The sequence below is a fragment of the Parambassis ranga genome, chromosome 3 (assembly GCF_900634625.1).
Source record: "Parambassis ranga chromosome 3, fParRan2.1, whole genome shotgun sequence".
Taxonomy (NCBI): Eukaryota; Metazoa; Chordata; class Actinopteri; family Ambassidae; genus Parambassis; species Parambassis ranga.
The window spans coordinates 16,147,939-16,161,210 of record NC_041024.1 but is presented as its reverse complement, the minus strand read 5'-3'; the positions used below and the strand labels follow the sequence as shown (position 1 = coordinate 16,161,210).

The 13,272-nt window shown below is 40.2% G+C and overlaps 2 protein-coding genes across 2 annotated transcripts; one reads left to right on the top strand and one right to left on the bottom strand.

The window, feature by feature from the left end:
* Positions 1-333: 333 nt before the first annotated feature.
* On the top strand, positions 334-6,546 carry gcfc2 (GC-rich sequence DNA-binding factor 2). Its single transcript, XM_028401764.1, has 18 exons — positions 334-680; positions 855-956; positions 1,350-1,553; positions 1,647-1,898; positions 2,259-2,359; positions 2,458-2,600; positions 2,713-2,896; positions 3,066-3,189; positions 3,280-3,331; positions 3,451-3,539; positions 3,769-3,968; positions 4,053-4,197; positions 4,687-4,808; positions 4,908-4,984; positions 5,628-5,694; positions 5,809-5,955; positions 6,041-6,177; positions 6,287-6,546. The coding sequence occupies exons 1-18, from the start codon at positions 383-385 to the stop codon at positions 6,417-6,419; spliced, it is 2,577 nt and encodes an 858-aa protein (XP_028257565.1). The 5' UTR covers positions 334-382; the 3' UTR covers positions 6,420-6,546.
* A 1,023-nt stretch (positions 6,547-7,569) lies between these two features.
* LOC114433801 (saccharopine dehydrogenase-like oxidoreductase) lies at positions 7,570-13,215 on the bottom strand. The gene is made up of 12 exons (XM_028402516.1): positions 12,687-13,215; positions 11,219-11,331; positions 10,577-10,657; positions 9,815-9,944; positions 9,656-9,705; positions 9,441-9,571; positions 9,248-9,365; positions 9,014-9,133; positions 8,821-8,877; positions 8,602-8,713; positions 8,383-8,464; positions 7,570-8,098 (listed from the first exon to the last, which is right to left on the bottom strand). Exons 1-12 carry the CDS (start codon positions 12,883-12,885, stop codon positions 8,008-8,010), a joined length of 1,284 nt encoding a protein of 427 aa, XP_028258317.1. The 5' UTR covers positions 12,886-13,215; the 3' UTR covers positions 7,570-8,007.
* Between the last annotated feature and the right edge of the window lie 57 nt (positions 13,216-13,272).

Here is a 13,272-nt window from a genome sequence, read left to right as displayed (position 1 = left end):
AAGAAATCATTCATCAAAAATTAAACATGAGGGCAATTTTTATGGAATGGAATGTAATTTATTCCCAGTAAAATGTATCATGCTACGTGTAAGTTTAGGGATGTAAATTTGGGTTATTGTTGTTTTCTTCCACACTTTTATAGTTATAAAGTACTAATGAATTCCTTAGAGCATAACTGCTTTTGTGTATTTTGTGTAGTTTGATGTCAAACATCAATGTTATTTTACAGTGTGGCTGTGTGGATAGAAAGAACATCATGATCCCGGGCATGAGAATATGCCATCATGCGTTGCGGCTGCTTTGCGACATCTTCAAGCAATTTTCGACGCGCTGGTTTACGACTAGTTTACAAACTGCTACATCTAACGCGAGTGGAGCGAAATGTTTAACAAGAAGCCCCGGAGAAACTTTCGGCAGAGAAAAGACAGCTCCAGTGACAATGAGGACCAACAGAAGAACAGCGGGGAGGCGGAGGAAACGGAGAAAGTCTCAGCAGTGGTAAATAAGCCTTATAAAGGGGCACAGGGCCGCGGCATTACTTGTAGCTCTAAGCGGGAAGCGACGCCTCCGAAGACGGACAGCAGTGAGGCAGAAGACGTGGAGACGCTGGAAGGAACAGAAAAACGAGAAGAGAGGAAGAAAACAAACTCTATGCTTAGTTTTTCTGATGATAAAGAAGGTAAGTAACTATATAGTTTTAAAGAGGAACCAAGCCACACATAAACGTTAGTCAAACGTTAGAAGCAAAGATAACCAGTCTCCATTGTGAATCGTACTTAAATGAACTTAAAGGTGACAGTCTGTTAGTGATGGTGCTCAGTGTAACCGCATGTATCTCCTGTTATTCTCATAGCTGAGGAATCAACATTTAAATTGAAGAAGTCTACTGAAAAGGCCGTGCTGTTCCAAGTAAGGAGGAAGGAGCCTCCACCTGCTAAGACCACACGCAGCAAAGGTAAGTCCTTGACTCAAATGCAGATTTTGTATTTATTGAGTGTACTCTAAGTACATGTTGTATGTGTATTCGGTCGAAGGAAACGCCTTACTGGTTAGGCACCAGTGACAGTAACTCATGCATTGGAACACTTCAGTCAAACTTGCAGTATAATGTGACAACAGTCCCCAAAAGACAAGCATTAAGAGAGAGAATTGTTTGGATGTCTAGGCCAGTGTTGAAGAGTATTCACAGCACAGCCGCATGTAAATAGGAGTATAAGTGTAATTATTTTCTTTAACCACCAAGGGCAAAAGATGGAATGTGAAAATAAAAAGTGGCAGCCGAGAATTGTGATTAAACATTGATCAATGTGACATTAATATGTCTCCCTCTACTTTTGTCTAATCTCAGGTGGTGGAGTTGTGTCATCTTCTTGTTCTCCCAGTCAAGATTATGGCAGCATTGATTCGCCACCCTCCCTGCACCAAGATGATGATGATGATGATGATAGTGGTGATGATGATGATGATAATATTGGTTATGATGACAAAGACAGTGACAGCATCAGGTCTCCTTCAGCTAGTTCAAACTCCAGCAGTTCTGCACCTATATCAGGTTTGTGTTTATATCATTGCATGAGATGCAAAGCAAAGTGCCTATTGCTCATTTGTGTGGGTGCATAAACATCTCTGTGGATTTGTTTTGCAGTTGTTATCCCAAATGCTGAAGAGATTAAGGCAGCCAGAAGGCAGCGTCGTGCCACCCGAGCCCAGAAAGAGTACATTCCTCTGGGTAGAGATGGTCAGAGCTCAGCTGGCAGCACACCAGATCACTACAGCAGGGATGATGAAGATGACAGAGTGGTTGATGATGATGATGACGAGCCAGATGATCATGAGAGAAGAATCGAGTTTGCTCCTCGATTGAAGAGTGTCAGGGAAAGGATTGCAGAGAAGCTTGGTATGAGAGAAGAAAGAGGGTTAACTGAGGGGGAAGGAGAAGGAGGATGTTTATATCATAGTGCACATTGGAAAAAGATTCCAAAAATGTCCGACTGAATGTTAGAAAAATTTAACTACATGACGGACACTGCAGCTAGAATATTTGCACTGTTTACATGTTAATATAAAAGAACAAGAGTTTATAAAGTTGGTGCAAAAACAAAATTAAAAGTCTGAAAAAGACTTCACACTCCATGAAAGCTTGGTTTGAGTAGCTCCTTCAGTGTAACATAATATAATAAATAAATATAATAATATTTAAAAATATAATAATAAAGAACAATACATTACAATAAATTCTGTTTTTGTGTGTGTTCAGGAGAAAGTGATGACAGTCTTTCCGGGAGTGATGCTGAAGAACAGGAACTCTGGGAGGAGACACAGATTCTGAAAGGTTTCAAGAGACAACCAGGAGAACAGGTAAGATCAGCCATTAAATATCTGCTTAGCCATCATTGTAGCTACTGTCCTCTGTCTGCTGCTTTGACATCTTTCCATGTTATTTTCCTCTTTTTTAGAGCCCATCTGGGAGTGAGTCCAGCAGCTACAGCAGCAGCAGACATGACAAAGCAATACAAAAGAAAAGATCAAAAGGGGTCAAAATCCCTAAAACTTCTCCTCCCATCACAGTTGCAATGGTCAAGAGGAGGATCACTGGAAAGTTAGTGTATTTGTTTTTTATACCACACATGAAGAATTAGAAATATGGAGGATACATTGTCAGCTGATAAACACTTGCCCAAACTCTTAAAACATTGTTCTGACCCCCCCAGACTGGACTCCCTGAAGGAGGTGCACAGAGCACGGCAGGCAGAGCTGAGGAGGATGGAGGGCGACACTGAGAGTGCTAAAACCTCATTGGAGAAACTGGAAGAAAGCTCCTCAGAGAGGCAGTTAGAGTTTTACAGGACCATGACCCTCTATGTCCACAACCTGGTGGAGTGTCTGCAGGAAAAGGTTTGTGCTTTTAAATGCAGAGTGGTCACATTCTTGCAAAATTAAAGTGATATAAATCAGAATGTTTGTTAAAGTTAGAAAGAAAATATGGTGGTGTGGTGGTGAATTATAAAGTGGTTTCTTTTACTCACAAACACTGATTTTGCTGTCCTTTTCGTTGTGACTGTAGGTTGTCGAGATAAACTCTTTGGAATTGGAAATGCACACTCTGCTGTCTGACCACATGGAGGGGCTGTTGGGTCAGAGACGAGAGAAGATTAAGGAGCAGGCTGACCACCTGCAGCAGCTCAGCTGTGAGTGAAATCTGTGTGTTTACATGTAATAAAGCTGCATCAAGAAAATGACTGGATGGAATATTTATATTAACTGGATGTCTTTTATAGATAACACAGATGAGCACAGCAGAAGCACAAGTAGTAGAACAGAGACTCCATGGTGAGAATAACAAATAATTCTTTTTAACATATTATATTAAAATGTACTATATTAAAACAGCTATGTTCTGGGGTTGTAAAAAACATCTGCTCTTACAAGTTTGTCATAAAATATTGTAGCAACTTAGGAGCTGCTTTCAAAACTGAGGAGGAGCCTGAAGACACACAGCCTTCACTGGAAGAGGAGGAGCAGCTGCAGAAGAAAATGGGTGAGGTGGAATTCAATCTGTTTGGTTCTTCATAAGCTCACATATTCTTTATCAATTATTATAAGCTATTTTAATGTGCAACTTTTATTTTAACCTTTAAAAATAATGATACAGCTACTCACATTTAAAACCTCTTTAAATCTTTAAACACATTTTCTGTTCAGGCTTTGTGTGAGCTTTGTGCAGCTTTATCGGACTCTCTTTCTTCTCCCGTCTTCTCCACCTTCAGCTGATATAATGCTGAGGTCCCAGGCAGTGTTTTCTGACGTTCAGGAAGACTTCTGCAATGTAAAAAAGATTCTGTCCCGCTTTGAAGAATGGAGAGGGCTCTACTCTGAGTCCTACCACAGTGCCTACATCTCTCTTTGCCTCCCCAAGTTGCTGAACCCCATCATTAGGCATCAGCTGCTGGCATGGAACCCTTTAAAGGTAATTGAACTGGTGAGCACACTGCTGTGTTGTACATGCAGTTGCTGTTACCCAGTGTATAATAAGAGTGTCTGTGTGTCTTAGGATGTCCCCGGAGACTTTGAAAACCTCCCATGGTTCTCAGCAGTGGAGACCTTTTGTCATGGGCATGGCCACGAGGAGCTCGAGCACATAGACCGACAGATGCTGTCTAATGCCATAGAAAAGACTGTCCTACCTAAAATAACTGGTAACATACTCTTGGGTGATACACACTCTAGACTCAGGGACTTTTCCCCCCGCTCATCTGTGTGCATGTTAAATTGTTTAATGAAGAGTGTGCAAGTGGTGTTAACAGCATATATTATGCAGTGGTAAAATTGAAACATTACTACAAATGGTTGTCTGGCAAGGGTTAGCTAGCACCATTTTAAAATGGCTACATGAAATAAATGACCAGGACATATGAATCCATTTTATGTGACTTAAATACAGTAACGTTATAGTTGCCCTTTTTTATCATCCATAAAATCTGAGATTTGAAGCAGTGTATTCAAAAGCATGAGTGTCACATTTCCTTGCCTCCGTTCAAGAAATTAGGGACGATTTAGGAAGCATCATCATGCTTGGTCTTCACCCATCTTTAAACAATATTTGCAAATAATAGGTTTTTTGAACCACAGCTGTGTCAAATAGTAAAGCTTCTCATCATGCCTTTTTTGTCTGTCTCTGTGCATAGCCTATGTCGATCTGGTGTGGGATCCCATATCCCGGCAACAGTCCGTCTGTCTGTCTGATGTTTGCCATAGACTGAAGGAGGACTATTCCATCTTTGAAGGGGAGCAGAGTAAACCTGTCAAGGTAAAGCTAACACATTTGTGATGCATATAGAATAAAGACATTATATAGCATAGCACAGTGATAATATCAGATACATGTTATCTTCTGCTTGTCATACAGGCACTCATGGAGGCTGTGGTCCGCAGGCTGAGGAGCTGTGTAGATGAAGACGTCTTCATCCCTCTCTACCCTAAAAAGTCAGTTTTGCTTTTGTGTCTTAAAAGTTGAATATTAAGGAACTACCTGTGAGAAAGCAAGCAAAGAACATATAATAATTAACATGAAATAAGATAAAACTAAGATAAAATTAAAGTAAGGCTAAATTTACATGACATAACAGACATACAATGAACAGAACACAAAATGAATGGCGGATGAAATGGTAAACATAGACTCTTATATGAACAAATGGAACAGTGTAATGATGTAGTAATGTAACAGGTACCACATGGGTCGGTGAGGTGGTACTAGTGTGCAAGTAGTGCAAGATGGTGTAAACAGTGCAAATAGTCATCATTGTGCAGTGACTATACTAAAGTGTCCTTGTGAAGTGACAGTGCAGAGCAGTGCATTAATTACAGTTCAACAGTCCAACAGCAGAGGGGAAGAAGCTGTTCTTGTGGCGTGAGGTTCTGGTCCGAATGGACCGTAACCTCCTGCCTTTCTTGCCTTTGTATATCTTCTACCCTTTAACAAGAATAAAAATGTACCTAAATATCCCATTAGTAATGAGATGAAATTGTTTGTGATCAGTGTTGCTGGATTTTGGCATTCAGATTATTGTGCAGCTATCGGTTGTTGATAAAAACTGTCCTGTAACACTGAATGTTTTCTGTTCAGGTTTCTGGATGACATGTCATCTCCTCAGCGTCACTTCAGGGATCAGCAGTTCTGGACAGCTGTAAAAGTACTGTTTAATACATTTACTGTATTATTGTGTGTCATATGTTGTCTCAGCTTTTCTGCATGAGCAGGTTAGTTAATGTTTCTGTTAATCAGAATTTTTATTTGTCTCTGTTAGCTACTAGGGAACTTGGGGAGGTGGGATTCGCTTCTTCCTGAGTCTGTACTGAAAGAACTGACGTTAGATAAACTGCTGAACCGATACCTGATGATCACTATCAGCAGCCTCACTCCGTCTGACAGTGCCCTCTGCGCATGCAAAAAGGTGCTTAATGTTTTCTGTTTATTCTTAGAATTAATGTGTTTTTGCTAACCCTTTGTCTTTACCACATACTATCCTCTTCCTTCAGATAGCAGAAAGTCTGCCACTGTCATGGTTCAAGGGAGAGACTGTGTGTTTGCCTCAGCTCCAGAATTTCAGAAACCACCTAGTTGAGACAGTTCATACCATCTGCAAACAGCAGCCTCCTAAAGATCCAAACACTAGGTAACAAACTGTTGTCACTTTCTGCAGTTTCATAACTCTTACAACAGCACATTATTTCTATATACATATCACAACTTCTTCTTCAATCTTGTGTCACTTCCTACTGTAGGTCTGCTGTGATTGAGGTGCTGAAGGTTCTGAGTAGAATCAGGTGCCATGACTCCATTATGGCCATAGCAGAGAAATACCACTATGAAGATGTCATCTACTCTCACCAGCTGTTGAACCAAGAGACCGTATGAATAATGATGTTGGATGGAGGATGAATCAAAGTGACATCAGTGAATTTACCTTCCACTTTTTTTAAGTAATTTTGTTGTCTTGTTCAGGAGATAGTTGTATTTTCATTAATAAATATTTAAATTTGTTCATAATGTCAAGTGTTTTCTTTGGGTCATCTTTAGACCCTTTTGTTTCACGTTGGTTGTCAGATGATCATATCTAATCTCAGTTTCAAGTTGCATATAAAACCAGGAGCAATGCGCCACCATTTCTCTAAACTTGTTAAATGAAACCCCTCCTCCTGCCTGACACCACACTGACCTGTTCAAATGGTTCTAAACAGTGAAGTGTCTGCTGGTATTTCACAAAACTCTACTTCACATTAAATACATTGTGGATGCATAGTTGTATCCACAGTGCTCTTTGACTCTAAAATGGAAAAAAATATTTTTGTAAATGAAGTACCATCCTGAACCTTGTCCACTTGACAGGGAAAGTATTGTGTACATTACTGATACAAGTTCATAAAGTTGTGTGAGTGAAAGACAGACGGCTTCTGATTATTTGCAGTTTGCTTTATGATGCAAGCAAAGCACACCACACAAACCCCGCCCAACCCCACAGCTTGTCACATGCACATCAACACACAAATGTGGAAAAACAGGTCTGGGTAAAACCGTTCCAGTCCTTGGGAAAGCAAAACTGCTTTAACCCACTTATTTTCTAAACAGCAGAGAAGATGCATCTTGATGCACAAGCAACTGGAAGCACTTTCTGACGAGGCAAAAACCTCAAAAACATTCAGGAAACAGGATTTAGACGCTGTCCAGATAACAGAAACTAAACAATCAAAGATTTCATTATCAGTCCAGGAAAGGCAAGCGTGTCCAAACAACATATAGAACTATTATGTTAGTGCTCCTTAGTGTTGTGCTTGTACATATTAAGCTACTGCATGCTACAAGAACAGTTCAGTTTTCTTACAGCTGATGGCATTTCCAGGTGTATTTTTTTCTTCCTCAAATGATTTTTTTTTTAACTTAAAAACTGTAGTACTTTAATTTTCAGATGTCAACAATCCTCTGCCCCCAGCAGGTAATACCGGTAAGTTAAAATATTGTTATTGTGTGGTAACATAAACCACTGAAAGGAACATGGGGTATTTTTTTAACACTCCTGTCCTGATGTCTACACCTCTGCTAATGACAAAAATAATCTCTTTGTTTTAAAAAAGACTGGCAAATAACTACGGTACTCTTGGTCCAATTCCCTTTTTTTCTTCTTTATTGTCTATGTTTAAAGTGTGAACATGATTCTACTTCGAATTATTCCCGTTTCTGTTCTTGGCTGGAAAACACTTTCACAGCTGTGCTACTTGTTTTATAAACACAATGTTAACAGTACATTCAGGGCAAAAAGAAACAGGAAAAAGCAAAATGCATAAGTGTGGAAAAAACTGAATAAACACGGATTCCATCTGACTGAATTTCTTCCAAGGAATTATTATACCTTTGATTAAACAGCTCTAGCCTAAAGTTGGAAACTTCTCAGTTATTATAAGTAAGTGCCATTAATAAGTGACCTGGAGTACAGCAGTTGGGACAAAGTTTAGATGACAGAGAACTGGATGCCATGTTTGTTGAGGCGGTCAATCAGTGTAGTTTTGGCAAAAGCCGCTCCTGGAGTGTATACACCTCCCCTGGAAAATACATGAACAAGAATGAAGTTAAACAGATTAAATAATAATAAATACTGCATCAAATTAAATACATATTTTGTTTCCTACTTGTGCATTCATATTACACAATATCAAACAATGTAAAGTATATATAAATATACAAAATACAAATGACCAGTTTTGTGATTCATAGTAATACTGTAAATACCTCTATCTCATTAAAATCCCATCATTTTAAATCTGCTAGAAAAGTATAAATAATTCAAATTCAGATCTGGCAGTAGATATGTGGAGTAACAACTCACTTCTTGGGCAAGGCTGTGGGTTCGGTGAGGACTGTTAGAGCAGCCTGCACCATGGCAATGGGTGTAGCCACATATCCACACTCTGGATAAGAGACAAATAAAGTTTACACTTAAAAGTACATGATATTTACCTAAGCCAGCTATCAACTTACAGCCATGTTTTCACATTTCCTGCATTCAGGGAGTGTTTAACTGAATATTTTCTCAGTTATTTGTTACCTGGTCCCTGAACCCGTGTGCGGATCTTGGCATTTGGCTTTCCCTGTGTGGGGTCCTGATCCTCTACGTAGCCCTCTCCGTAGAAAGCAAACTGGAAGGATGAACCCTCCATCTGGTAAAGCAGACACACACAGAACATAGCAAGAAATAAAAAAGCATTTCATCATTAGAATATGGACTAATGTACCATAATGTCTAACTGTAGAGTGTGCACTTCACCTGCTTTCTGGTTGGTCCTGCCTTAGTAAAGACCCCAAAAGAGAAGAGCTCTGGGTGCTGAAGGAGGTGGGTGCCAAAAAACAGACATAAGCATCAAAACGTTACCAAACATCGCAGAGTGCCTCTCCAGCTTCAGTCAGCTGTGAGGCATAGGTTATACAACATGGATTGTTTTTATGCATGTCATGCGTACCTTTATAAGCAGGTTGCGTCCGAAACTGAACTTGACTAAGAACCAGAATATCATGCCAGCAAATATCAACTTGATAATGTTCCCGACACCTCCTATTCCTGCATATGCTCCATACTGCACCTGTGGGTAATAATAACAGGCAGGAATAGTAACTCTGTTTTCATGCTTGTGGCATCTTCTTTGTTAAAAACAACAAAGCGTTTTCCAGGCTGGTCACTAGTCCCAGTGACTGACCGGTGTGGCTTGATGTTCCTCTGCCAGGAAGCGCTGTGTTCTTCTCACAACGGAGGGATCAGAGCCCATGAAGGGCACTGTATACTGCTGGATCTCATTACTGTAGAACAATGCTCCCCTACAAATACATAGACACATATAAATTTACACTTTGAAGGAAAATTAAAGGATGTGATGTATCATATGTATGTACCTGCGTCTAAGCTTTGAGCCAACCGTAGGGAGAGGTTTGTGATTAAATTTCCTCCTAAGACTCTGAAGCTTCTGGCTGTCTGCTAATCCATAAATGGCGGACATCCATGTGCCATCATGGATACACCCACCCTGACAGAAAAACACACACACAGACAAGGTAAGGTTTAACTGTGTGTTAACTATGGATCAGTGTACAGGTATGTATGTACATACATCAGGTCCAGAGCTGAGAGTTAGGAAGCTCTCCACTGCAGTCAGTGTACCTGTGGACAAAGATGTAACAATGAATAAATCGTCAGCTGCATATCAGTGTCAGATAGGGCTTCATTTTGTATTCTATTGTTTTCTTAAAGTGTGTGACTCTGTGCATACCCTTGAACTGGTCCCTGGTGTAGAGGACTCCCATGTCTGCAGGAATAGAGTCAAATCCACAGCTTCCAATGATGTACACACCTTTGTCAGCTGCCTGGCTGCTGTAGTTCAACTGCATGCCCTCCAGAAACTGTGCACACACATGCACACATGTATGTATATACCGTACACATGCAAGCATGCACACACACATACACATAATATACTTGCTCTTTAAACAGTCCTGTCCTGATGTGATGATTGTAAACTGATATTATGTATGTGTATTTTTAGGAGAGAACCTTTACAAACCAAGGCACAGCCTGAAAAACACACAATGAACTCCAGCCAGGTCATCAGTATAACGGCTATGTTTCATGAGACATGTGGCATCACACACACCAGCACATGACAGCAAGGGAACAGCTGGTACTGTGCAGCCAAGTAAGAGATAATTTTAACTAACAGGCTACAGCATGAAACTCAGCACGTCCCCCATTTAATCCAAATAAACAATTTCAAAGCTGAATGTTAGGACCTCTGCTGGATACCATATGAAAAACAACTATCCATGATGTCCAATGACAACAAACAGAGCTTACTTATCAATTTGAATAAGTCAGAGATTTTATATGTTTGAGTTCAGAGTTTTACTGATTCATGTTGGCTCAGCTGTATGAGTGATGAGAAGGGTCTGCTCTAAGCAAGTAAAATCCAGGATTAAATGATTATAGCCGGCTGTCAAACCAAAGGAAGCCCAAACAAATACAGTACAGTTCATACCTGAGGCTCTCCAGAGATGTCAATGTGGTGGGCTCCATTCTCCACACAAGCTTTGACAACTGGCTCACCAAAGAACCTGTACTGTGGACACAGAAATAGACAAATCAATTTCCAGCCTTTTTGCAGTTTTGACTACACTGTAAATGGGCAGAGTGACACCTCTGATTATTAGTACACATAAAACATTCTGTAGTATTTGTCCGTTTATCTTTATTTATTCTCAAGAAAGAAAAGATGGCTGAAGGAGCAATACAAAAGGCCTGTATTCAACTCTTGTGCTTCAGTTTGTGCCCACAGTGGTGGGTACTGTAGTGGAGGAATTCGGTTTGAAATACAAACCTGAATGAAGCAGTGCACTGATGCTGGAAGCCTGGTCTCCATTCTGACATTACCACAATACGTCTTATTGTGTGCTGTAAGTCAGTAACTGTCATTGTATAAATGAAGGCTGCTGTGTGTGTGCGTGTGAGAGAGAGTAACCGAGAGGGAGATAGAAAAGAAAGAGAAAGATGGGGGTATGTGAATCAACAACCTAAAACGAGATGCCAACCTGAAACATTAGTTTGTGACGGAGCAAGTTCTGTGACTTCAAAGAAATATAAAATGCAAGCACACTCAAATTCTGTGGAAATTCCTACTTACAGGCCCCACACAGTTGAGTACAATCACAGCCTGTTTGCACATTACTGCCAAGGAGTCTGGTTCTTCTATGTCTGCCACAATGATGTCCACCTCTGTCCTCAACTCAGGCTTACCTAAACACACATACACACAATTTGCTTTCAATGCTTGTCAGACATTGATCAGATTTTACATAATTGATAATATACATGAGGCTCCATATTATTTCTCAATTATATATAACCTGATTTTCAGTTATTCAGTGGATTATTGTGTTAAGTCTGTAAATGTTTTTTCCTGGATAAAGAATTGACAAACAACATAAAATAAATCAATCATTGAATAAGTCTGAATCTGCTCATTAGAAATAAGGGTGAATCATGAAGTAAATGGACTTTGGCACTATATGAAGTGCTGTCCTAATATGATATTGCTGTGGTAGATTTAGGTTGATGAGTTAGACAATTCAGACACTTTAATTTTCTAGTCATAAAGATTGAGGATGAAATGTCATATGATGGAATGTAAATAGAAGGTAAATAGACATTTGCAAATGAACCTGACTCTCCCTTCTAAAGAAACGGTGGACAGGTGTGAATAGTTGTGCTGTGTTCTGTATCCTTGTGAAAACAAGCAGATTGTAAATACGTTGCTGAAGATTCTCAGTCATCCAGGTCATTTTCATTTAAAGGGTTGAAGCGAGGCAACTGGACTTGTAGAGTTATCTTGGCGATGTTCTGCTGTTCCTCCAAGCAGCTTCATTAGAACTGATGAAGCCACCAACGATCTACCAGCTTCAACCCTTTAAATGTACACAGTAAATAAGCCATAACTATGCACATAATGGAGGGAAGACAAATCTTTTCTGTTCCAAACTGCAGTCCTCTAAGTGACTGGACTAACTGATGTGCCAAACTGTTGCCATGGATGGGGATTGTACTGTGAGCTGTATCAGCTGTTGTACACTCCCTGAAGAGAAAGCTGAAGAGGAGGGGAACAACAACAGAATTACTATCTAATCCTCTGGAAAGTTGCATTACTATCATGACAACAGAATTACTCGCTGGTCTTGATCTAGGGGACTTTTCTATGTTTAGATTCTTGCATAGATACAAATTGTCAGCCTATAAAATAAATATATATACTATTATTTAGTTGATATCTGTATTTAAAGTAAGTATTTTAAGTAAGGATGTCACTACCGTTGATCACCTGATAATGACAATGATAATGTACAGTGTGGAACCATTTGTTGCACCATCGTCTGGACTTTGGTGTAGTGGTGGTGTAGTCAGAGTTGAGGGTCAAAGTAGGTAAAACTAATCAGTACCAGTGAGCCTAACGTGGAGAACTTAATCACCCTGAGTCGCTGTTCAGTAATTTCCCCTGGCCAAAGAGCAACAAGGTATTTTTGGAAAGTGTTTGTAAAGCAAACTATAGATTTAGCTGCAATAAAATGCACGTTAAATGTAATTGTTAAGATACGCACTGAGGACTCCTGCGGCCTGCTCCAGAACTTTTTCCAGCTTCTGCCTGCTCCTGCCTGCCACGGCCCATTTCAGGTTCCCTTTTGGACCTTCGGACACAGTCCTGGCCACCTCCTCCACCACGAACTGTCCCGTAAACCCAGAGGCTCCGAAGATAACCAGATGGTACGGCCTGCCATAGGATGTTTCAACACGCGCCATACTGACAGTGCACAAGCTGGAGACTGCGACACCTTCACCCTTTCACCAGGATAACAGACTGGTCAGGGAGAGCCAGGCTGCGTGCAGTTTTGACAACGCTGCTTTGTCTACTTCCGTAGCCACATCACGCTAATACGCTAACAGAGAATATAGGAGATTAGCAGCTACAGGAACAATTACATGTTGAGAAAGTTTTTTTGTTTTAATAATAATTTGGGGGCATATCATACATTTCTGTTGACGCATTGACGCATATCGAAAATCATCTATTTCTGTTAGTATTCGTAGTGTTAACTATATTATCCCCACTACTTCCTCAAGTTTGTGATTGGTCTTCGCTGTAGTCGCCTCTGAATGACGACATTTGGACGCGTCTGCTACACCACG

Bases quoted from the DNA above. Each gene is read 5' to 3' on its own strand.
- gcfc2 (XM_028401764.1), top strand. From the start codon at position 383: ATGTTTAACAAGAAGCCCCGGAGAAACTTTCGGCAGAGAAAAGACAGC. The intron at 2,601-2,712 runs GTTAGTGTATTT...TGACCCCCCCAG, and splicing joins AAGAGGAGGATCACTGGAAA to ACTGGACTCCCTGAAGGAGG. The intron at 3,540-3,768 runs GTGAGGTGGAAT...CTCCACCTTCAG, and splicing joins GCAGCTGCAGAAGAAAATGG to CTGATATAATGCTGAGGTCC.
- LOC114433801 (XM_028402516.1), bottom strand. From the start codon at position 12,885: ATGGCGCGTGTTGAAACATCCTATGGCAGGCCGTACCATCTGGTTATC. The intron at 9,572-9,655 runs GTATGTACATAC...TTTTTCTGTCAG, and splicing joins CTCTCAGCTCTGGACCTGAT to GGTGGGTGTATCCATGATGG. The intron at 9,134-9,247 runs GTCAGTCACTGG...TATTACCCACAG, and splicing joins AGGAACATCAAGCCACACCG to GTGCAGTATGGAGCATATGC.